The sequence below is a fragment of the Pyxicephalus adspersus genome, chromosome 6, assembly GCF_032062135.1.
Source record: "Pyxicephalus adspersus chromosome 6, UCB_Pads_2.0, whole genome shotgun sequence".
Taxonomy (NCBI): domain Eukaryota; kingdom Metazoa; phylum Chordata; class Amphibia; order Anura; family Pyxicephalidae; genus Pyxicephalus; species Pyxicephalus adspersus.
Genome location: NC_092863.1, coordinates 4,462,081 through 4,486,150, shown reverse-complemented (window position 1 = coordinate 4,486,150; position 24,070 = coordinate 4,462,081). Strand labels below are relative to the sequence as shown.

Here is a 24,070-nt window from a genome sequence, read left to right as displayed (position 1 = left end):
AATGACGGGTCATACAAGGAGGTTAAAAATACACAAATATGAGGATTTTGTTATGAAAAGCTCACTGTTCAATAGTAATAGTTAAATGGAATATTTAGGAATTGATAACAATGCCAATGATAAACAAGCACCCAGGGGTCTGCACACACTGCAAGGATTTCCAAGAATTTTGCAAAAAGTTTTAAAGTGATCTTTAGTAGTTCAATATGTATGAGCATTTTGTTGCTTACCCACAGAGCAGTAAGAGGTAAACATAGAAAACACAGAAAAGTAAAGGCAGAACATGATTCAATCATCCATCATTTCTGACCGTTTTTTAACTTCTTTTTACTATATTTTATTAGATTTTTTAATCATTTTGTCTTAATATAGATCTATGTCTGTCCCAAGCATGTTTCACTTACTGTTAACTGACTATCTCTGCTGGAAGTCTGTTAAAATAATACTTCCTCAGGTTAACTTTGCACCTTTCTTCTGCTATTTTGAGAAAAGTTCTTAGCTTGTAAGGGGCTTATACAGAAATGGACACCGTAAAAATTATTGTTTAGTCTAGAGCAGGGGTCAGCAACCTTTACTATCAAAAGAGCCATTTTGCCTCCTCTTCCACTAAAGAAAAATAGTCTGGAGCCGCAAAACATAACACTAGAACACCGGATAGGGAATCCCCCTCCTCCGCAGTGTCTTGGGAGGAAGGGGATCCCCCATCAGAGATCTCCCCGCGGCAGCCGAAGGGAGCCACAACAAGGAGGCTGAAGAGCCGCATGCGGCTCCGGAGCCGCAGGTTGCAGACCCCTGATCTAGAGGCTAGGGAGTAGGCAGCAATACTTAACTTTTTTTTTACCTCTGAGGGCATGCGCTTCCACTTGCTTGAGGTGGAAGACAATATCAACTATTTTTAACAGGTCATAGGTATCTAATGCTGGCCATATTTATGGCTTTATCCATTGCCTATAGCTTTCTTCAAGTGGTGGATTGCACATATGATGAACATGGCAGCAAAAGATTGCATCCCTTTGCATTTTGAGAGTGCACTGTGATATTCAGATATCCATATTTTTACAACCTTAATAGCTTTCTGACATTGAGACAAAGAAATCATTGAACCTGAAAAATCATATGTTTAAACTGATGGTAGAAAACAATTCATCATGGGAACCCTTATGAACTTTTATCTAACAGTGGACTCATGGCAGCTTAATATTATGTATTTGATCTGTGTATTTATCCATTTGCTCCCAGTTCAGTCTTAAGGGTTTAGACTTTGCTCACATTTTCATTGAGAACGGAAGAATGTCAATATTCTTTTTTAATGTTTCTGAATTTTCCTATGTTCATGATAATGTTTTTGTGTGGAGGTTCTCTCATGCAGATCGCAGACTAACCATCTTTTTTTCTCCCAGAGAGATTCAATGTGTATTTGATGCCGTCTCCCAATTTAGATGTTCATGGGGAATGCACGCTGCAGATCACCTGCGAGAACATCTGCCTGTGGGACGTGCAAAATCCGAGGCTGAAGCTGGTGTCTTGGCCACTAAGCTCCCTAAGGAGGTATGGGCGGGACCCAGCCTGGTTCACCTTTGAAGCTGGCAGGTGGGTGTATACACAGCATTAGGAATGATTAAGAGGGCAAACAGATTCACAACTGGAATACAAGAATATTTCATAAATAGTGTGCACACACTTTATGTCTGTGCTGTCCCATGCCGCTGCATAGAAGAGCTGCAACAGTTTTTTAATTTGTGCCAATGCCAGTCTTCCTGCCTGGTCAGCTAGTGAAATTCCGGAGACTGTCTGCATTCCTTCCCCCTGTTGTGTTAGCTTTAAATGAAAACAATCTCATTGCGAACCCAAGCTAGCAAATGCATCTCAATATAAAGAGTAATTTAACGTGAAGTATTTACACATTCATAACAAGCAGTATAACAACTGCTGACCCTTGTAGCTGCAGACTCTTCTAGAGAAATTCATCTTTAAAGCTTACAGTATAAGCACTTCAATTATCCAAATCATTCTCCCAGAAGCTTAGATTCTCCCTCCCAGCGTGATATAGCATACCAGCTCCCCATTAATCAGTGACTTGGCTGTTCACCTATCTATCCCCATTCAACACAGACTCAGCAGCTCAGCTTCCTTGTCTCCAAACACCCTGCAGTGACCCAAAAGCTCAACTCATCCCCCTTCCCACTTCCAGCGGTGATTCCTCAGCTAACCAGTGCAACAGCAGTATAACTCTGTAGGTGCAAGCACTGCTGGATGGAGGAAGTGGACCAATGCCACTGAAACACCTGCCAGTCACCTTTATATCTCTAGGACTCCTCAGTTCCGCAGTTCTTAGGTCTGTACAGCTGTTGTTAACATAGTGAAGGCTCCCGCCATTAGGGATGAATTTCCTCGAACTTCCAATGGGTCCGTGAAATTTTGGCAAACCGATTTTGCGGACCCTTTGGAAGTTCCAGGAAATCATTACAGGAGGATTCCCAGGGCTGCATTCATTCATACAGTCTTGGGAATCCTCCTGTGTGCGATCCCCAGGCACTAGAGGTTAATCAACCTCTAGTCCCCAGGGATCGCAGTGGATTTCCAGGGCTGCATTCATTCATGCAGCCCTGGGAATTCTCCTGTGTGCGATCCCCGGAACTAAAGGTTAAATGGGGACAAGTCCCCCCATTCAAAACCTCTAGCTCTCTCTGATTTGCTAAGGAAAGGAAAATACTGATGACCCTTGAGCTGCATTCATTGATCAGCACAGCCCGCAGGACTTTTTTTAAGGGAAAATTTGATCTCGATCGGTGAATTTACACAGACTGTTCTCGCTTATAATTTCGGTAAGTGTGAACAGACAAATTTGCTGCGAGATCGAGTTTAAAAATCTCACTCGCTCATCCCTATCCACCATCTCTTTGCTAAATATGCTTCCTGGATTTTCACTGTTGCTGTGTGCGTTTTAAAGTGCTCCCACCACCCCGATAAGGAGAAGCCATTTCAAGAGGATCGAGGAAACATAGAGGTTGGCAAGAACACCCATATCCCCCAGGCAGACAGAAACAAAATTGGGGATTTAGACAAGGGAGACTTAAGCCTAAATGTTCCCACTGTTGGAACATTTAGGCATTTAAGAAACCAGTGGCTGATTAAACCCCCTATACTCAAAATTCTGGTGGCTGTCATGCTTATTTTTAATACCTTGAGTCACTGTTACAGAACTAATAAATTAGGATTTATGAGTCCTCTCTTATGTACCTAATCTGCATAGTTGTTCAGAAGAAGGCTTCCTCAATATTTATGTAATTATAGATTCATTTTGGCACCTATAATGTACTGATGGGTAGTATGACTGGTGCACTGGTCTGGGCAATGTAGCAACTCCTTTATGGTGGTGTCTGATACAAAGATTTGCAGTTTGGACATGCTGGCCATGTGTCCATCTGATTACATGACCCCCACCTTCCCTAATGCTATCACCACAGACTCCTAAGCATTATACAGATGCCAAATTACTATTGCTGCGAAAGATCTTTCATGATCATTTCTAGTGACAATAAAAGAAATGAGCACTGTACACACAGTGTCGCCAAGTTTTTTGGTGAGGGAAAGTGGGAGGATGAGCTAAAAGAAACCAGTTTGCTCAGACCACAATGATCTTACCAGTACATGCCCAGGTGACAGAAGAAAACCAACATTTGCACAGAAAGTCTTTTAAGAAACTGAACCCAGGACTCCAGTGTTGCACACTTAACGCAGACAGATCTGAGGAATATGGAAGCAAACCAAGAGCTTCGAGTGATGTGGTCTTCCTTTTTTGCAACATGTTTTTTTATGTGTTCTTTAAACCTGCTTATTCCAGCAAACAGGTGTAATAGGTGTAGTTAACTACTATTTATTTAACTATTCATTTAACTAAAAAATTGTTTACATTTAAACATCTCATGTACACAAAGGGCATAAAAAGACACATATGATAATAAAAACTTCTCCTCTGGCTGCCTTTGATTGTTCATATACATATAATATACATTTTCAAGGCCAACTATCCAAACTATCATTTTATGTGCATGCTCACAGATAATGCAAAATTCCCCAAACCTGCCCTTGTGTTCCAACATTAGCAGAGGAGGAGTCTTTCCAATGTCACAAATGTCATCACTTCCTGTAAGGATGTACACATAAACTCAGGTGGACAGGGAGGTAAGTAGTGAACTCATGTATAGTGTGCACAGACAGGTGTGGATGGTTATGGCTGCCAGGTGCAGGGCTTCATTGTCTTTCACTGCAGACTGTGTGCTTGAGTATATGCAGATATTTAAATGATTGTTTTCACAGTGTAGACCCGTTTCCATACATTTATTTCTACAAGTTTTATAGTACTATTTATTTTATCAAATTATTAGTTTGTGCATTGAAAGAGAGTAACTGAGAGTTATGCTGATTTAATGGCCAAAATGTGGAGTTAAATCAAAAAATACTGATGTGATGCAATATTTATTTGAATATTTATTTTATTTCCTAAAAGGCCCTAATGTTATAATCTGAATTTTGTATGATGTTTGAATTCATATCATATCGTTCAACTGTTTGTTGGAGTTTTTGTTATGTGACGCTTTCAATTTTCCCTCCAAAGTATGTTGTAAAAACCTCTTTAAAAAAAAACAATAAAAATGTTTGAAATACTAAATGTGGAGTTATATGAAACACCATAGAATGAAATCTGAATGTCAGGTGGATAGAAGCATGTGCCATGCTTCTTATCGCTCAGTGGTGAGGTGACCTAGCTGTCATTTTACTCCAGGATGTTTATATTAATTTGGGTTATTGCATGTTTGGTCACTTGGAATAAATAAATCTGTACGGTGGATTAATGTGCACAGCATATGTATAGACCAGGGAATGGTGTGAGTGCTTTATAATGGGACAGCAGATGTACAGGTCCTACTAGTATAGTGGACATACTGGTCCCACATATTGGGCATAACAAATGCCCAGACTTAGGTACTTGGCACAGTGATGCTGATAACCCCTCATAATGCTATATCAGAAACCTGTACAGGTATGATTGGCACCGCAGGTGTACTCATTCAGGAATTCTGTGCAAGGATGGTACAGAACAGATATTTGGACCTGGGAATAGTGTCAGGATAGTGGGACCCCTCATTTTGGGCACATCTGGTATATAGACCCCAGGCTGTCAGATGGTAAAAACCTGTCAAAAAAATTGTATTTGGGTGGCCTAATCTGTCACAAATTGAAAATATTTCCTAAAATTGGTAGCCTTTTCTGTTTGCTATATTCCTTCATACTGGAAAGCAGCACCTAAAATAAAAAATGTTTATTAGTATTCCACTGATAGGTGTCTAATGGTCTATAGTCCTTTGATGTGAATCTGGCCACATCATTTCTGAATCGTATCATAGGATATTATTGGAGCTTCCCCATCTCTTCCTATGACTGCATAATGTTTTGATGGTTTACTTATTCAGTTGTTGCAATTGTTTAATTGCATTCAATAAATTTATTTTGATAACATATTTCTGTCACTTCCAACAGTTTGCCAGCATCATTAATGTAAAGAAGCTATTAACATTTTTGTATAGCATCAGCAAGACACCATATGGTCACTGACCCCAGCACTAACAAATGGGATTGCACAGTGTGCCTTCAACAGAGCAAAACCCATTAGGGGAAATAATTTCTACACCCCAATGTTTTGTTGTGTGACATAAAAAAAAGCACTGATATCACTTATATATAATTATAAAAAAAAATCCAACCAGTCTGATTCTTTACCTGATTAACCTGTAAAACTCAATTTAACTTGCAGATGCAAACAGAATATTAAAGAGTCAGATTATTAAATGGAATAAATGGATGCTCCACAAAAATCTATCTTTAAAGAACATATCACTCAGTTCACACCTATCATATCCATGCAGGATGCCTAGAGATCTGATAAAGCAGCAGTAATACCGGTTTATTTGGTTTATTCTCAGGACATTGTCAGTTTGAAGCTGAATTCCAACCCTAATGTTAGGCTACGTACGCACATGCAATAATAAGGATTGTTGATCTTTCACAATCCTTATCCAGTGACAAACGATTGCACGATGCATGAACAAGTTTTGTACATAGAGCACCGTTCTCTATGGAAAAGGGAGGGGGAGAATGATGAAGCCGCACCCTGCTGAGCTCTCTCAACTTAACTTGTATTACGGTCGTTTGTCGTCCATCGTCCATGTATCTGCCAGGACGGTAGTTGGGATGATGAACGAGGAGCACAGTACACATGCAAGATTCTCATCCGATATCGTCCAGGTTTAAAAAAAAAAGTAATTAGCAGTTTGCTGCAGTAGGAGACTAACATCGGTAAATATAGGCAATATTGACAATACAATACATAATTTTACACACAATGCTTATTTCTACATTGTTTCTGTGGAAGGAGTCATGAATGTCTTACAAACTACACGCTTAGCTCCCTTTTTATCTCAAATACTCAATAGGGGAATTAGTAAATTACATAAATACGCTCATATGGTCATCTCAATTCTGTTTTCTGGAAATGACAAGAATATTGCATTTCTTGCATGATCAACAGTAATGTTCTAAAAATGACGAAAATACCCTGAGCCTGAAAAATCACCACTAATGCAGCTAGCACATTTGGACTGGTTACCTGAAAAATTATGATTTATTAATGCTTCAATTTCAGTATCTGTGATGCCAGTCTATGACCGCAGCCAATGGTTTGCAATGTTTCCATATGGACATCAGAGGCTGATAATATTCTTATCAGTCTGCTGTTTGCACAGGTTGGGATGACAGTACATTGATTGCAGCGACAGGCTTGGACGTACTAGCAGAAAGACTAATGCGTTTGGCTGTAGCTTCAGTCAAGTCTAATCATGTGTTTTGTGTTTGTCTGTTGGCAGGATGTGTGACACAGGAGAGGGTCTCTTTATCTTCCAAACCAGAGAAGGTGAAGCCATCTATCATAAAGTTCACTCCGCAGCTCTGGCGATAGCTGAACAGCACGAACGCTTACTGCAGACCGTCAAGAATTCAATGGTATGTGCTGCTATTCATTAGACCTGTTCTGAGGGAGGTATGCCAGGTGTGACCATCTTGGAGAATGCCTGTTTCCTGGCTGCCATGCTAAGCCAATGTAAAAGAGGTGTGACTTAAACTCTTGATATCATTTAAAAGATTCATAGGTGTATATTCCCTTACTCTGTTTTCCATTTAAATTAATTAAATCATAATGCTTGTCAGTGCAAGGTGATTTTATTATTATACATTTTCAGTGCACATAGCATTTTTATATATTGTGAATACACATCATAATGCCAAGTCAGTGTTTGGGTGAATTATGGCACATTGACATATGTCATAACACAGTTGTAGCACATGCACAGAAAACCATTTCCACTGCAAGATATTTGTGAATCCAGGACAGCCAAAACATACCATTACAATGCGTTTGCCAACTTGTTGCAATACCATTCATTTTGAATGGCACCTTAATGTACTAAGGCAATGAAATTCCGAAGTACATGCCTTGCAGGGCACCATAACCAGCATCAGTGCTCAACCCAGAATTTTTTTCAAGCCGGGTGGGAAGAGATTTTAGGTGGGTGGCAGCCACTGTATTGTGAACAAACTCTTTGGTAACCACCCAAAAACAGCCGGGTGGGTGCTGAAAAGTGCCGGGTGGTGCGCCCAGCTAAAAGTGCCTGGGGAGAACACTGAGCATGGCAACTGTTTGTCTGTTTTTTCGGACCATGCTTGTGCACTGGCAGCCTATTTAAAAGGAATGGACTACCTAAATACAATATACGTGACACAACATTAACACAATCCAACCAGTGCCTTCAGAAAAGCTTTTATATGTAATGTTATACAGTAAAAATGTTTTCATGTTCCGGAGATGAGAATGTTTACTCAGGCAGAGCACTTAATACACTTTCTAATTAACTAAATAGAGCCACTCTGCTATATAACACAGAGAAATCTTATTTTTTTCTTCTTGTCTGGACAGCTAGTATTTCCACCATCTGACAGCACTGTCTCCTAGCGATGTGCTCTGCTAATTAAGATTTTATTTTTCATTACGGGCGCCTTAATTACCATCCATCAGTGCATTCATCATCCAGGTGTACCTGGAAGAATTTTTCCTCCGGCTTCAACTGCTGTGTCTTCTCTGTCCAAGCGTACGCCTACAAACCGACTGAGGATTCTAAAAGAAAATTCATCATGACATAAATACATGTAATACATCAAACACCTACTGATAGTTTAATGTGTGTCACCGTATTATGGAGCATAACTCACACTAACAAAGACTGCTATGTGTATTATAGAAGACTCATATCCTGATATCTCTGCATAAAAGGGATGACCCATTTATGAAGAGTGTGGGCTTGCTGACAATAGAGTGCGGTATTGTATAGTAACTTGGCGTGACGTATTATATAGTAACTTGGGCATCACTCAGACATCAGTATCAGAGAGCTATATAGCTGCATATGGCCTACTGTTTAAGCGATCTTGAAGAAATGCACCAATATAATATAATATATAATATAACACATGTCTGTGTGTCATGAAATGCATCATTGCATTGGCGAAAAGTTGGGTTTAGTAACCAATTTCAATTTATTAGATAAGATGTATTGGTGAAGTTCTGGACCACAGTATGCATGGCTTCCCTTTCTAAATGTATATTACAAAGGTAGTTTTCTGCAGACACATAGGACCACATGGATCCTTGGGATCCAAACAGTATATGTAGTAAAAGGAAGATGGCATTTGATCATACATATACAGCCCCTTTGTATTGTGTTGCTTCTTTGTTACCTACTACCTATCATGTATTGTGTGTTGGTTCCGCTACTTGTAGCTAGTGCAATCCACAAAATAAGATAAAAGTGTTTTTTACATGCCACTAAATCGTAACAAACATTTAACCATTGCAGTGTAGGTAATATGTAATATAACAATATAATATAACACATGTCTGTCTGTCAGAAATATACTATTACCAAGAAACTAAGCCAAACTGCGCTTTGATGTTGCCAGCCTTTTTGCTTATTGTATGAGTTTCTCCTGCACCCCACAAAGAATATATAACTATAATTATTTTAGTCACTGCAGCTTTAATGACTGCTTGATCTTGCAATTCATTCTACCTTGACCAAGTAATCGTCACCTCTTTGAATTGCTAGTATCTCCAGAAGCACGTGTTTGTATTATATCTTTTGGGGGGTTGGTTTTCTATTTATTTTGTTTATTTAGGCCTGCAGGGACAATAATTTATGCAGGAACCCAACAGGAAGCAATATTTTCCTTCTGTTGCTTTAATTTTACAATCAGTGAACTGGTAAAGAGTTGGCAATGCAGATAATATGAAGCTCGCTAATCTCTATTCATTATAGCTTTGCCAAGACCACTCTATTAGCACAGAAGCTACCATTCTTGATAAAAGATGGAAGTGGAATATTCAAACAGAATTTTCCTGCAGTGTAATTTCTGCCTATTTTCCCTTTAATAGGGAGTAATAATGACATATTTATAATAAAGTTGAACTGAAGCATATCGCACATAATGCCCTGATCTAAAGCGCTGTATGGTGAAGTCTCCATTCCGACACGGGAATTAATTACACATTCCCTTTTGAAAAGTGAAATTAATTGAAAACCAGAATTTTCTAATTAGAGAGAGCCGTCCTTGCCTAAATGAGTCAGGTTATCTACAATGCTAATTTATAACTCCCCAGCATTATGTCTAGGACTTGTAAGATGTGGTTCGGCTAACCTTCAGAAGTCTCAAAACGATGGTGAGATCTTCCTGGTGGCTAAATGATGACTTTTTCAAGCTGCGTTGGCCAAGGGATGAAATAATTAATCTCCTTGCTTTGTTAGAATGGGGCATCGGGGGTTAACTAATTGCTTTTTTATTCTTCAAATAAACAAATTTGACAATTTTTGCTTTGTCTTGGAAACAGTTTTAATTATTGTCACGAGGATAATAGGGTAAGGGGTAATCCAGTGTCCCCTTTAAATACAATTTGAATTTATGTTTAACATGTGCAGTACTAAATATTGCTGCATCGTGCATTAAGAGTTTCTTATTTTTCACCATGCCCTAGTGATTGCAGTTTTTCATTAGGTGTTTAATTTTCAGCAGTGAGAGCTGAAAATAACAGTCGTTATGGGAGATAACACATGCTTTCTAGCTTACCGAACTGGGCCCACTGACTGCAGAGCTTCACAGATTGATTGATCCATTTATGTCAGTCTCTGCTCCCAAAGACATTTTCTAAGCTAATATCTCTACACTAGTTGCTAAGTGCCAGTACATTTGGTTCGAAAATGTGGGCAAGCAAATCACCTATCATTACGTGGAGGAAAGCAAAGCACCGGAAGAGAACCTGTATTACTCTAGGAGAACATACAGAATCAACTCGGACCTTTTACTTTTTCTTACATTTTCTTCCCAGCAACCACAGCAGTGAAAACCCAAAAGATGTTCTGACCCTTCCCAGTTCATACCTAATCAAACAGACCACATTTTTGGCATTTTTTGTAGTCTTTCTGCAAGGCTTTTCCAGAATGCAAAACTCCTGAAAAAAAAATGTATTTTCAAACTTAGAATAAGTTTGTCTGGCCTTTCCGACTAAACGTTGAATAAGCAAAGCCGGCAGTTTTGGATTTGCATTCCCTCACCTAATGCACAGATTAGCAAGGAGAAAAAGCAGAGAAAAAGGCAGGGACTCTCTTGATAAATGCCTGCGAAGCTGCTCCGTATAATGTGAAGTTAATTTGATTGTGAGGCTTGCTCTCCATGGTGCTGAAATTGATGTCACCTCATCTCCATTACAAAAGTTATTGAAATTTCAGGACTGTGTGGTGATTGGCGATAACGACTTCACATCAGTAATATGTTTCTCAAATGTGTTAACTGGTGTGATGAGAAATAAGCCATTATACATTGCCGTGGTTGGGTTTGCTGTGTATGACAGTTGACTGATGCTGAGAAAAAATGTATGACTGTTTCATCTCTGAGCTGATGGGTTGCTGGAAAAACTCTCTCCCAGAATTGTTCTATTTACTCAGCAAGAATGCACACAGCAGATTATTTCTCACCATAATATGGACTTTATAGATAATTAATGGATATGCTTATAAAGCCTTCCTCAGTGGAATCTATGGTGTCATTTCTGAAAGTTATGTGACATTCACATTTGAACTCATTTCTTTTTTGATAACATAATTCATATACATTTTAATTAGCATCCCTGCCCAAGGGGACTTTGTGCCCTTGACATTGTGACAGAGGTCTGTGTAAATGCCCCTCCAGTCTTGCTGCTAGTGTCAATGACATTTGTTTGACATCCGTTACATCAGAGACATTCATAATTCAATGACAGGTGCATTTGTTGTTAAGTTGACCTTCTTCTGAACTGCATATGAAGCCTTTTTGTATTCCTATAGACACATGCGTCCTATGATTAAAGTGTTTTAGTAGAAGAAAGTTATGGGAAACTGCACAGTAGACCAGCAAAGCTACATTTTTCAGTAAAGAAGATGTATTTAGAAATAAAATGTAGCACAGTATCTCAAGAGAGAAAAATTCGAAGAAGAGCAGAGTAATCCTGCAATACAGAGTATGTTATAGGAGAGTCAAAGGAAGGTGTGGAGTCCTCAAGCAGTGTAGAGTATTTTTTGGAGAGAAGAGTTCGGTAGATAAAGGAACCTGTCATTGCTGAGTATTTCAGGAGAGAAGAGTTAGCGAGAGGAGTGAAGAGAATTTCAGGAGTGGAACGTTAGAGGGAGGACAGAGTCTTCCAATTTGTGTAGGAAATCTGCCCTTTAAAGATCTCTGTAATGAATATTTCTATCTCTTTTTTACAGCTACAGAGAAGAATAAGTGAAAGGACAGTTTCCCTTAACACAATGGTTCCATTACCACGTAGTGCCTACTGGCACCATATAACACGACAGCACAGCACTGGACAGTTATACAGCCTTCAAGGTAATGGTCGTAATATATATTGTATTATCTATTGGTATTCTTTGGACCTGAAATACACAGGTTAACTTTTCGATAGCCATCATAGGCTTTTTGAGCTTTTTCCATTCTCAAAACTTTCTTATTGGTTCTTCAGTGCAAATAACTTCTAGGGAAATTATTGATTGGAAGAGAGATTCTCCAAAAACATTGAGATGTGCAGATAACTTTTTTAAAAGCTTTCTTTTTATTTCAGGGTCTGTTATCCATTTCAACATGAGGTTTTCACTGTACTTTCCTCTATCTGTGCAGTGTTTTAGTGTATTCGCAGAATTGTCCATTAGAACTTTCATTTGGCTTTATTTTTACCTTTGTTTTCTGCATTTATAATCCTTTTTACCAACTTTTTTACACTACTTGGAGCAAATATTCTATTGAACCATGATTCAATGATAATTTATAGTGTTACATCTAGGTGCAGATAATCATTTTAGGCATCAAGCAGGTAGGATGTGTTTTTTTTTGTAAAATTTAAAGTGAATTGTTTACGTTTGACTGTATTTTACTGTTAAAACCAATTATACCTCCAAGCTTAAAATCTGTTATATTGAAATCTCTCATGCTAATGCTGTAAATTAGTTGTTTTGGTGCTTTTTCTATCACTAACCTAAAGCAGTATAGTAGTATACTAAAGTTCTGACTTTAGGGTTATCCAAAGTAATCTTTTGCTGTCTGTGTCATTGACTTCCTCTCCCAGACTCACAGCAGGAAGCAAAAGAAGATTTCTTAAAAGGTATAGGAAAGCACCCAACATTTGCCACCAGAACATGTGTCATTATTGGAAGATTTCACTTCACCTTCTTCCAGCAATGATTCAATGATAGAGACAATAATCTGCAAAATAAATATTTTTTCTACCTAGCAGAGGCACACAAATCCAACAAGTGTTCTAATCCTTCCATACTTCCAAACAAAAGTTTTAATTTTGAGCATTCTAACCTGTTCTGGCATGGTGTATCAGAATATTGATGCCAAAGATAGACAGACAAGTAGCATTTTCTGAAGAAGGTCTGTATTAGTAATATCATTCTGTAGTAGAAGTCCTCTAGTCTTCATTTCTTCCTATTCTATGTGTTGTAGTGCACTTTAGCCTCCTTGGGCTACAGTCTCTCTGACAATTACTTTTACATATACTTTTCTTTATGCATGGACTTTACAGGGGATCTGTTCATTGGTATGCAAGGTGCACTTGTGGGAAGCCCCATCTGAGCTGCAGCATACAAATAATAATAAGAATAACTCATTGTATGAAAACACCTTGATGAGAGCTGTGCCACTGAACACAACAGTACAGGATTCTCATTTCAGGCTCTGGAAAGTGTCTACTGTGCAGCAGTGATGGGTCCTAAATCTCATCCCAATAGAATGAATACATTTTTAACTGCTGCTTTGAATTAATTTTATGCTGCTTTAGGTTGAAAGTTCCCTTGATTTTTTTTTTTATAATTGCACCACTAGGAATTGAAATAATTAGTCCTAATGTGTTTTCTGGCAGAGCTGAACTTTAACACTTGATCAAGCACAGTTCCCAATTGAGAAAATAGTATAAGCAAATTTGAGTAATCTTTAAATATTCAGTAGAAAATCTGATGACTTCTATGAATGTATGTTATTTACTACCATGATCATTTGTAAATGGTTCTGTTCTTAGGTTTTTTCAACTTACTAATAATAATAATTAATAGTATGGCCCAGTAGTTTGCACTCACATTTCCAGCACTAGGTCCCAGGTTTGAATCTAGGCCAGGGTGTTATCTGCATAGGTTGTGTGGGTTTTTTTCTGGGTAGTCTGTTTTCCTCACGCATCCTAAGAAGCATTCTGTTAGGTTATTTGGCTTTCCATCACAATTGTCCTTAGACTGTATTAAAGCCATATTACTATGGTAGAGACATCAGATAGTGAGCCCCTTTGAGGGACAGCTAGTGACATGACTATGGGCTTTGTACAGTGCTGCATAATGTGTCAGCGCTATATAAATACTGTTTAATAATAAAAATAGTAACATTTATGCATTTTTTAAAACGTGTCTAACTTGTGTTAGACACTGCAAGAACACGGTTATATTGTTTGCAGAAACAACATCTTGCAAGTTTACTTCCTTCTAATGACACCTCTCTGGCCCAACCAGTTCAGTTGCAGCTATGCAGTTCAGTTGCACAAGATCACCCTAGAAGCTAATGATGCTGCTGAAGTGCAGCTAAATCACAACTAATCATTGACATCGCAGATGATCTGAATGAACGTAATATCACTAAGGTTTGACCGAACCATTCAAATCTAATTGCTAACTAATATTTAGACTTGGAGTCATGACACAGAGATACTAGTAAAATATACATTTATAGATATACTTTGCATAAAGAGCAGACCAGTGTGCATAGCCTTGACTACTTGACTGCTGTAGGAAACATTTAGGTGATAGCTTAGTCCATTGGACAGACAGGGGTGGAATGCAAGAGATTTACTAGGTGTGCTAGGTGTTACAAAGGTGTACTGGTGTAAGTAGATGGAAATGTAGAACATACAAAGGTGTACTGGTGTAAGTAGATGGAAATGTAGAATATACAAAGGTGTACTGGTGTAAGTAGATGGAAATGTAGAACATACGAAGGTGTACTGGTGTAAGTAGATGGAAACGTAGAATATACAAAGGTGTACTGGTGTAAGGTGGAAATGTAGAACATACAAAGGTGTACTGGTGTAAGTAGATGGCAATGTAGAACATACGGAGGTATACCCATGAAAGTAAATGTATAGGACACACAGAAATTTATTTTTGTAAAGAGGTGGATATTTTGAACAGACAGATGTGCACTGATGTAAGTAGATGGATATGTAGAACAAACAGAGGTGTAATGGTGTAAGTAGCTCTGTATTTAGAAAAGACGGTGCTGTTCCTATGTTACTAGGTGGACATAGAGATCAGATGGAGGTATACTGGTATATATACACGAATATTTAGTACATACAGTTGTATACTAGTCTTGGAAGTACACTTATATGAAACCTCCTTTGGTATATTAATCTAGTTGATCTCTATTAAAGTATTTGCAAGACATCATTAATATGTATGTAAGTCTTTTAATTACTGTGGTTGAATAAAAATTAAATCGGTTTACATATTAAAAATCCTGCGGTACATCTACATGGAAATCAGGTACTTTAATTAAATTAAATGGGAAATAAAAAATGGAAAATTATATTTGCCATAAATATATTACAAAATTATCTGCATCAATCTCAATTACGCGGAGTAAGCTGCGGACACGTTATTGATTCCCTACATATTTGCCCTAATTTAGCGGAATACGTTGTTTGAATGTCTAATTACCTCCTAGAAAGAAAATGGATTGGTTCTACAACATTCAAACATGAATCACTTGTATCTTTATACTACAATGTTTATTTTATGTGCTTTTCCCTCTTGTCATGGAATAGCGTATGATTTCTTAGCTCCACACTGACATCTAGTGCATTTTGCTTCTTTTCTTCCCTTTCTTTCCCTCGTGCTTTTTTAATGGGCATGAGTAATATGATTTTCCTCTTTTATGTATTTTTATAGCATTTCCTGACATTGCTATAAAGACCAGCGAGCTGTTCACATCAATTCCTCACACAATTACAGAATTACAGCTCTACTTTAAGAAGAAGGCTCAATTTATTCATCTTTAACTGTTGGAGAGCCATTGATTTGTTGAATTGAAGATAAATACTTGTATGATTTTACATTTCGGGGGAGATCTTAAAGCTGAGCTCTAGACAAACAGATACATACATGTACAGGGAATTTACACTGCTGCAGTTAAAGCAGACCAATCACCACATTTTTAACATTATATAAAAGTGTGGCTAATTGTTTTTTTGTCTGTCTTTACCACCGCTGCAGGAAAAAACTGCAGGGTAAACCCACAGCCTTCTGGGATACATACATCATCTCAGGAGGCTTCAGGCTGCTCCCTCTCGGCATCACTAGGATCAGGCATGTGTCATAAGGGAATTTCCTGGAACTGGCGAACACGCATATGCAGTGAGATGAACACTTTTGTTTTACATTTTCAATAAAACATGTGCCTCGATCTTGCGTCTGCGCAGTACAAGATTTGGTTGCGGTCGTAGCCTCAGTCCCATCTGTACTGCAATGAAAAAAGGAAACCAGAACGGCGTGGGACGTACGGGACTGGCTTTGCAGAAGGATAGAGGGCTTTTCACCAGTAAAGGTAAATGTAATTTTTTTTATTTATTTATTTTGATGAAAGTTCCGGTTTATATAAATTACAATTCTTGTACCTTTCCAAGCCTGTAATTGGATAAAGATAGGAAAAGCAGCAGACTGATGAGTTCAACTCTCTGCCACAATTATTGTTACTAAACAGTATTTATATAGCGCCAACATATTACACAGCACTGTACATTAAATAGGGGTTGTAAATGACCAAACAAACAATGACGCTCTTCTTTCTTCTCCTGTTGGCGTGTTTCTTGTTAGCACATGAGCAACGAAGCAAATCTCTCCTAATCTGTTTTAGTAATTATTTGATACAAGTATCAATTAATGTGTTTTCTAAATCTGCCTGAAATTCATCAGCTTTCATCTTTGGTAGGCATTGAACCCTGGATCTTAAGGTTCTGCAGTTATTTTACATTTTAGTCACTTTTGCACTTGTATGCTATTTGATGCACACTATGCCCGTCGCATATGCTATGCAGTGGTTGCATACCATTTTTAATAGAATGGAAAACTAAACAAAAATGGACAAAATATTTTAAAACAAAGAAAATATGTGCAAAACCTTTACGGTGTATATTTTTCATAATACAATATATCTTGTAACATTTAGAATCTTATCTTTCTTTTCTCTCTTTCTGTCTTTCTGCTTTCTTTGTTACTGCCAAGACCTCTCAACACAGAAGCTTCATAGAACAGACACATTTCCAACCTACAGATCTGAGCACTGATGAGGATTGGATCGGACTTGTTGAACTATAAACATTTTGATTTTAAACTGGCAATCCAATTTCTTATCTCTTATGAATGGCTAAACATTTGTAGAACATTATCAGCAAGCTGGAACATTTATATATTCTTCGATGCAACTTTTTTTTACCCTTCATGAAGAAATGCACTTTTTGCCATTCAAGGAAAAGTTTTCACTATATGACCTGGAGGACAAGACATCTCACTTGTTTATTATTCACTTTGTCATCGCAGGTGTGTTGTAGGTTTTAGCTGGAAACCTGCATCTCTTTAAATAGGAAAGACATGTTGGCCAACAAGAGTTGGAGTTCTATCAGTGGCTAGAAACCTGCTTTAGATGTTTGTTTCTCTGTACTTTGTTGTGATTTTTTTTGACATTCTAAAATGTTACATGGAGTCCTAACTTCTTTGGAGTTTTTTCCTTTTTCCCTGCATGTGCACTGGATTTATTTTTTGGCTTTCCAAATTTTAAAGTAGAAAGGTATACCTGTGATGCAAAATATTCTTATATTGTACTGACCAGTCTCTGTTTTCCTATCTATTTTCAGGAAAAGTACAAAAAAAAAGCGCATTAACCAATTTTTTTTAATTTATAGATTACCAGCAATCGAAATTATATTTTTATAATCCTATAACCACGAGATTCTCCATCTGGTGGGGTACAGGCAAGAAGGAACAATTAAAATTGCAGGCCATAACACAGAATAAATGGTGTATTTGTAAGAACAAGGAGTTTATAGGGATGACTGCAAAGCCAGCAGCACTTACAATTCTTCAGCTTTTTCCCCCTGCAAAGTAGTGATCAGATTTCTTCATTCCCTGCACCAGAGATTACAATCCACATTTACACAAACACACCAGAGCTAAGTTAGGTTGATTTGTTTTTGATTGAAGGGTCAAAGCAGAATGTCGAAAAGACGTCCTTAAAAAATGAGAACACAGGAGATCCATTAATATGATAAGAGCTGAAAGTAGCAATATTTCAAAGTTCTGCCTTGTTTTGAGTAAAATAATTAAAAAAAAAAAAAAAAAAAATAACAGTTACAATTATAAACATTAAAATGTTAAGAAACTAGTCAGGGTACAGTCAATAAGCCTGTTTTATTAACCTCCCTAGCGTTATAATTTCCAAGTTTCCATGCAAAAAGCATTACATTTTTGTGCATGGAAATTTAGTTTACATTGTAGGTCTATATTCATTGTAGGCCTATATAATTCCTGGCCATAACTCACCAAAATATGTTCAATATTTAATAAATTTCATAATAAACTAAATAAAAAAACAAAAATCCGTTAAAAAAAAATTAAAAAAAAGTTAAACGTAATGTAAGTGTACAGTAGCATATATTATATACATAATATATGAAAATTTCTTTGTATTGGACTCAATACAGCTGTTTTGTATTGAATCCAATACAAAATTATTTGAATTTCCTGCCGATCCACCCACCCACACTAACGCATGCATCGACGTCACCGAGGGATCGTCTCTGCATTGCGCGGCTGGAGATCGGAGGAGCAGGATGTGTCCCTGCGGGGACCAGCAGGACTACGGGGGACGACAACAGAGCAAGGTAAGTGTTTTTTTTTAAGGTTAAAGCTACTCTGAGTGTGACTTGGGATTACCGCTATTTGCAGGTAAAATCCACCCCAGGATTACCGCTAGGGGGGTTAAAACTCTCTGGAACTGGAGAATATAGACTATCATGGGGGAACCTAAATTTGGAATGGAGCTGGTTCAGCGTATACCTAATAGCAAATGTTAATAAATCAAGCCCAATGTATAAAATATATTAAATATTATTTTACATCGATAATATTAAATGTATCCTTCCAGACACCAGTAAAACAATACAAATGTTTCAGTTGTTGGCTGTTTTATTAGGGTCCATCTTGCCTCTTTCACCATTCACTTTCCAATTGGTCACTCACATACAGTCATGAGAAGTAAGATTTAGTTTTATGTAACATGATTTAGTAAAAAAATATTTAAATTTAACTTCAGGTGTAAAACAACATACAAAAGATCCTAGCATGTCAATACTTATTTAACAAAAATGAAGCCAAAATGAAGAAGCCGTGTGTGAAGAAATAAGTATACCCATTCAATTCAAAAACTTGTAGTGCCACCTGTAGCATCAATAATAATATATTTAAGTAATTTTTTTTGTATTTTTTTTTTTTTTTATCAAACTCATGGTATTGTTGAAGGATTTTGACTGGCTCCTCTTTACAGTATTCCTCAAGTTATTTCAGATTTGTGGGCATTTGTTTATGCACAGCTCCCAGCACGGCATTTTGATCAGATGGAGGTTTGGACTTTGGCTGGACCAATTCAACATCTTTTTTTTTTTTCAGCCAATTTGTTATAGACGACCCAATTTTCACTAAGCTTTAGCTGCTGTATAGACTCCAGAATACTTTGGTATGCAGAGGAATTCATGTTTGACTCAATCACTGCAAGATGCCTAGGTCCTGTGGCTGCAAAACAAACCTAAATCATTAGCCCTCCACCACCCCTCAATTACTATGAGGGGTTTGGGCTGATATGTTGTGTTTGGGTTCTGAAAAAAAGCACTATGCAATATGGCCAGATATCCCAACTTTGGTCTTGTCTGTCCTAAGGATGTTGTTTTAGAAGTCTTGTGCTTTTTAGATGCAACTTTGCAAACCTAAGCCGTGCCACTATCTTCTTTTTAGAAAGAAACTTTCTTCTTGCAACCTTTCTAAATAAGCCATATTTGTTCAGTCTTTATTTAGTTGTACTGCCATGAACATTTAACATGTTAACTAAAGCATGTAGAGATGATACTGATATAAGCATTGCCTGGCTGACCTTCGGATGAAATTGGTCGAAAGTTCACTACTGGGAAGACTGGTCACTGTCTTGAATATTTTTTTTGTCTGTAGAATGATAAACTTAAAATTGTTTTTATTAATGGGCAGTAACAATTGCTGATGTCTTTCTTCCTTGGCATTGTGTTAACACACACCTGAATGCTCCAGACCAGTGAACTGCCAAACGTTTGCTTTTATAGTCACACCTAATGATGATCAACAATGCATTTGAGGAGAAGTTCTTGGCTGCTATTAACCTCCTAATCCCCATGGAAGTAATAAGGGTGTACTTAATTATTCCACACACTGCTTGTCATGTGCTGTTGTTCACCTAAAGTAGTTTTTTTCTCATTTCAACCCTAATTGAACAAGGCTGTATTTTCTTTTTCTCATGACTAAACTTTTACAGTAGATGTCGATTCATTGGCAATGTTTTTTTTGGAGGAGGATACTTGGAACTTCACAAATCATAATTTGCATGGATATTGTTTGTATGGGCATCTACAGTTTTGGAAAGCCTAATCTTTGTAACCTGTTTTGGTAACACTATTATGACATTTTTGAACATTACCATTGAGCTACTGCACTTTTGTTTGCTCTTCATACTCTTTGAGGACCTTTCCTCTTTAAATTTTCCAAACTTGGCCCTGTCTATGAATGCTGTGAAACCTTGACACTATGGTGGCCTTTATTGTCAGTACCCCTACTAAAATTTTTATGTTATGTTATAGATTCAATATTATTAATAAAAAAATTCTCTTCAACACTTTAATAATTTATACAAGACACAGGATGTTTTTTATACCTATTTATTAGGTTTCATGATGGTGGCGACTTCTTTGCTTAACTTCCGTTCATTTTTCATAGATAATAGTTTGCTTTTTTGTTTTAATATATGATAATAAAGTTAAAATTTCTGGTTGTCTGTGAAATACCCAACATAAAACAATTGAAAATGCTTTCTTTGGTCAACATAAAACCCCTAAACATTTATTTTGCTTTTTGTTGTCTTAAACATTAACTCGTGTGATGTAGATCACTGCAGGTTCTTAAGGTTTATTGAAATACATTCATTATACTATTTTAATAAACTTATGTTCTGTAACCTTGGAGTGATTTTTTGTAAGCGTTGCCAATTTTTAAAGCATATAAATATGCAGAAATGTAATATATAACATACTAGTAGTTCTTAATATGCAGTGATTGCTTTTGTTTTTCTCTCTTACTTTTTCCTCTGTAAGCTTTACCTGGTAATCCTGAAAATAACCAGTTTGGTTGACTACATTCCCTAAATCATTGTATATATTGATGAAGTCTTAGTTGCCAACCTACAACAGGGCTAGAAACATGTCTTCCTCTGTTACTATCCAGAAGTTGGGGGAATTTGTAGATTACAGAGCTTTAATACCTCAGGCCCGTAGTGTTGGAGAGCTTCAAAAAATCTGATATGAGGAACTAGAAATATTAAGAATATTATTATTTTTAAATGTTTTAAAGGAAAGCTCCTTTTTCTGAGAATACTTTCCTAACTTTGGTCCACCCAACTCTTTGTTTTTCATGGCCACATTGTCACATTTAACGGAGCAATATCCCAAAGAAAACAAAAAAACAAAAAAAACCTTTTTTAATAGACGTTTGGCTCTGTGAAGTAAATTATTCATTAGCATTTTCTTGGACTCCTCATTATTGGAAGTCAATAGAATTTATAGTAGTCATGAAGCTGAACCTTGGGAAAGGATATTCAGATGGTTATTAGAAAATAATTATCATCATTCGAAAATAACAAACGAGACATTTCTTGCCAGTTTGGGATTAGAAATATTTGGAAAAGGATGTATCTGACTCTTTGGGTTGGTACTGCATTAAACCTGGTGACATTGCCATAGAATTATTGTCATGTTTCAGGGCTTCAATAGGAATTTCTAGTAAACGCCTGTGACTATTATCGGAAATTATTTGCAGACTAGGCAAGGGGTCCCTTGTATCTAAGACTAAAAGGTTTGGGTTTGCTTTAAGAGGATAATAATTCTACAGATATGGTAAATTATGTCCAACAATTGACAAAAATTTAGCAGTGGCCACAGGTCAACAAACTGACTACTTTAGCAATGGGAGTTTTGGAAAATTACCATGAGATGAAATACATTACCCCCTTCAGAGTTCCAGTAGCAGGGAAATATTTAGTGGGAAATAATAGCAGTAAACCATTATGTATCAATAGCTTTGGCTTTTTTGACAATATTAATGACTGGCTGTTTCCTGCCCTGAACAACTAATAAGAAAAAATTATATATTTTATGTATATATATTTACTGTATATCAAGTTGTGGACAGCAAACAGTCAGACCTTCTCTATCGCCAAACACATGTGGGAACCGATACGAATTGTAGAATTTGCACTTCAAATATTGTTACAACAGTTTGGGGATGGTCATTTGCTGTGACCCACTATAAAATGTCAGCTCCATAAAGACAGTATTTGACTTGTTTGGTGTTGAGGAACTTAAAGTAGACCTAAACTGAAAAAAAAAACCCAGGAGGAGGTACTGTTTGACAAAAGAAACATACAAGGCCACCAAGGATAATGCAACCCCTTGGCAAAAATTGCCATGTTCATGGAAGTCTGCTGTGAAGCTGACAGTGACAATGGCGCCTTCCATGCATGCAGCAAAGACAGGTCCTGGACATAACAACTGCACGAGGTAAGAATGTGTCATAAGCGGCCAGTATTATGTGCATACTTGCTGGTTATGGCAGAATCTCATGTCCCACCAACAAGTTTAGTTCCACTTTAATTGGTCTATATGAGGCGCTGACTACTGAACATGTTTGGATTTAATTAGAGATCCAGATCAAGTTGATTAATCTTGTCTAACATAAGTTACAGACTCCACAAATGCCTGCATAGACACAAATTCCCAAAGACACAATAAATGGTTTTCTAAAAAGTTTTCCAAGATAAGTGGAGGCAAAAGTTCCGGGGTAAGAGGATGTTGCATATGGCACCAAACATTATGTGCCCACAGGCTACAATTCTGGAAATTTGTTCCTGCGTGTTTCTAGCTGAGTAGAAAGAATAAACACTTATTCTTTTATATCTGGCAGGCAGTATCCTACTTATCAGAGAAAGGATGATTTACCACAATTATAATAATAAGATATTTTAGGCTTATTGTAATGCAAGCAGCACTTAACAAAGTACTTGTGTAAGGCTCCCTATTATTTCCAGTAGGTTTGCTGTGTAAATCATATTTCTCAAATTCATTACCAATGTAAAAGCCTTTAGGCAGTGAGATACTACATGGCCTGCAGTGTTGAATGCATACTTTCTCCTGCCAGGAATAGTAATTTGGTAATTACACACACACCACTAATTATGTAATTATAGCTGGTGCATGGTGCTTCTTTACTCCTTCCTTGGCACTTTCCCAACAGTCTTTACTCTGTAGGCATTATGCTAATATAAGGTACAATACAGAACTAAAGGAAAAAAATAATGTTTTGTTAAGGGAAAATTATATAATTGCTGCACAAGTAATCTTGTAATTTGTTGTTAAAATGTACCATTTTGTTTTCATTTGCATTCAGGAATAGCATACTATGACAGCCAAAATCAAATTTCTCTTCTTGCATCCTTGGCAACAGTGCTTAGCTGTGGGTAAGATTTCCTAGGATTCCTACCTGCCTATGTACTAATATAATTTAGTTCTTTGCCTGGTCCATATAACTGTTTCAAAGCTTGTGGACAAGGTTTAGGCGTTCCCCTGATATGTGGGCTTGTATATTGCAATGACACAGGATGCTGCATGTCTAGGGAGACCTATAATGTCTATACTAGAGGAAGAGCTTTTATAGCAAAGGTGTGCCAATGGCAATGCCTACTATACATAAGAAGCTTTGGAAAAACCAATAAGGTTTGATTCTTGCAATATATAGTACATTAAAAAGGTTTAAAACATCAGCATGAATTGGACAAGCCCACTAGAAAATACAACAATTTACTAATCATAAAGGAACAAGGTTTGTGTATTTTTTCTCATAATAGCTGAACTCCAGCTGGAAATTAGCTACAACCTCACCTACCCTGTTTCCCCGATGATAAGACACTGTCTTATTTTTTTTTGAAGGCCAAAATATGCTCTAGGGCTTATTTTCAGGGGGATGCCTTATTTACCCATGAAGAAGACTACAGTACA

At 37.2% G+C, this 24,070-nt stretch overlaps 1 protein-coding gene across 14 annotated transcripts in view; it reads left to right on the top strand.

Moving 5' to 3' along the window:
- Positions 1–24,070, top strand: part of DOK5 (docking protein 5) — a 193,962-nt gene that overhangs the window by 33,399 nt on the left and 136,493 nt on the right. For 12 of the 14 annotated variants that reach the window (XM_072414189.1, XM_072414187.1, XM_072414182.1 and 9 more), the window contains exons 5-7: positions 1,401–1,590; positions 6,924–7,059; positions 11,904–12,024. In XM_072414189.1, the coding sequence (XP_072270290.1) occupies positions 1,401–1,590; positions 6,924–7,059; positions 11,904–12,024 (447 nt within the window). Of the gene's footprint in view, positions 1–1,400; positions 1,591–6,923; positions 7,060–11,903; positions 12,025–16,955; positions 20,974–24,070 lie in introns of those variants that run through there. The other 2 variants (XM_072414194.1, XM_072414180.1) reach the window with 2 other exon arrangements.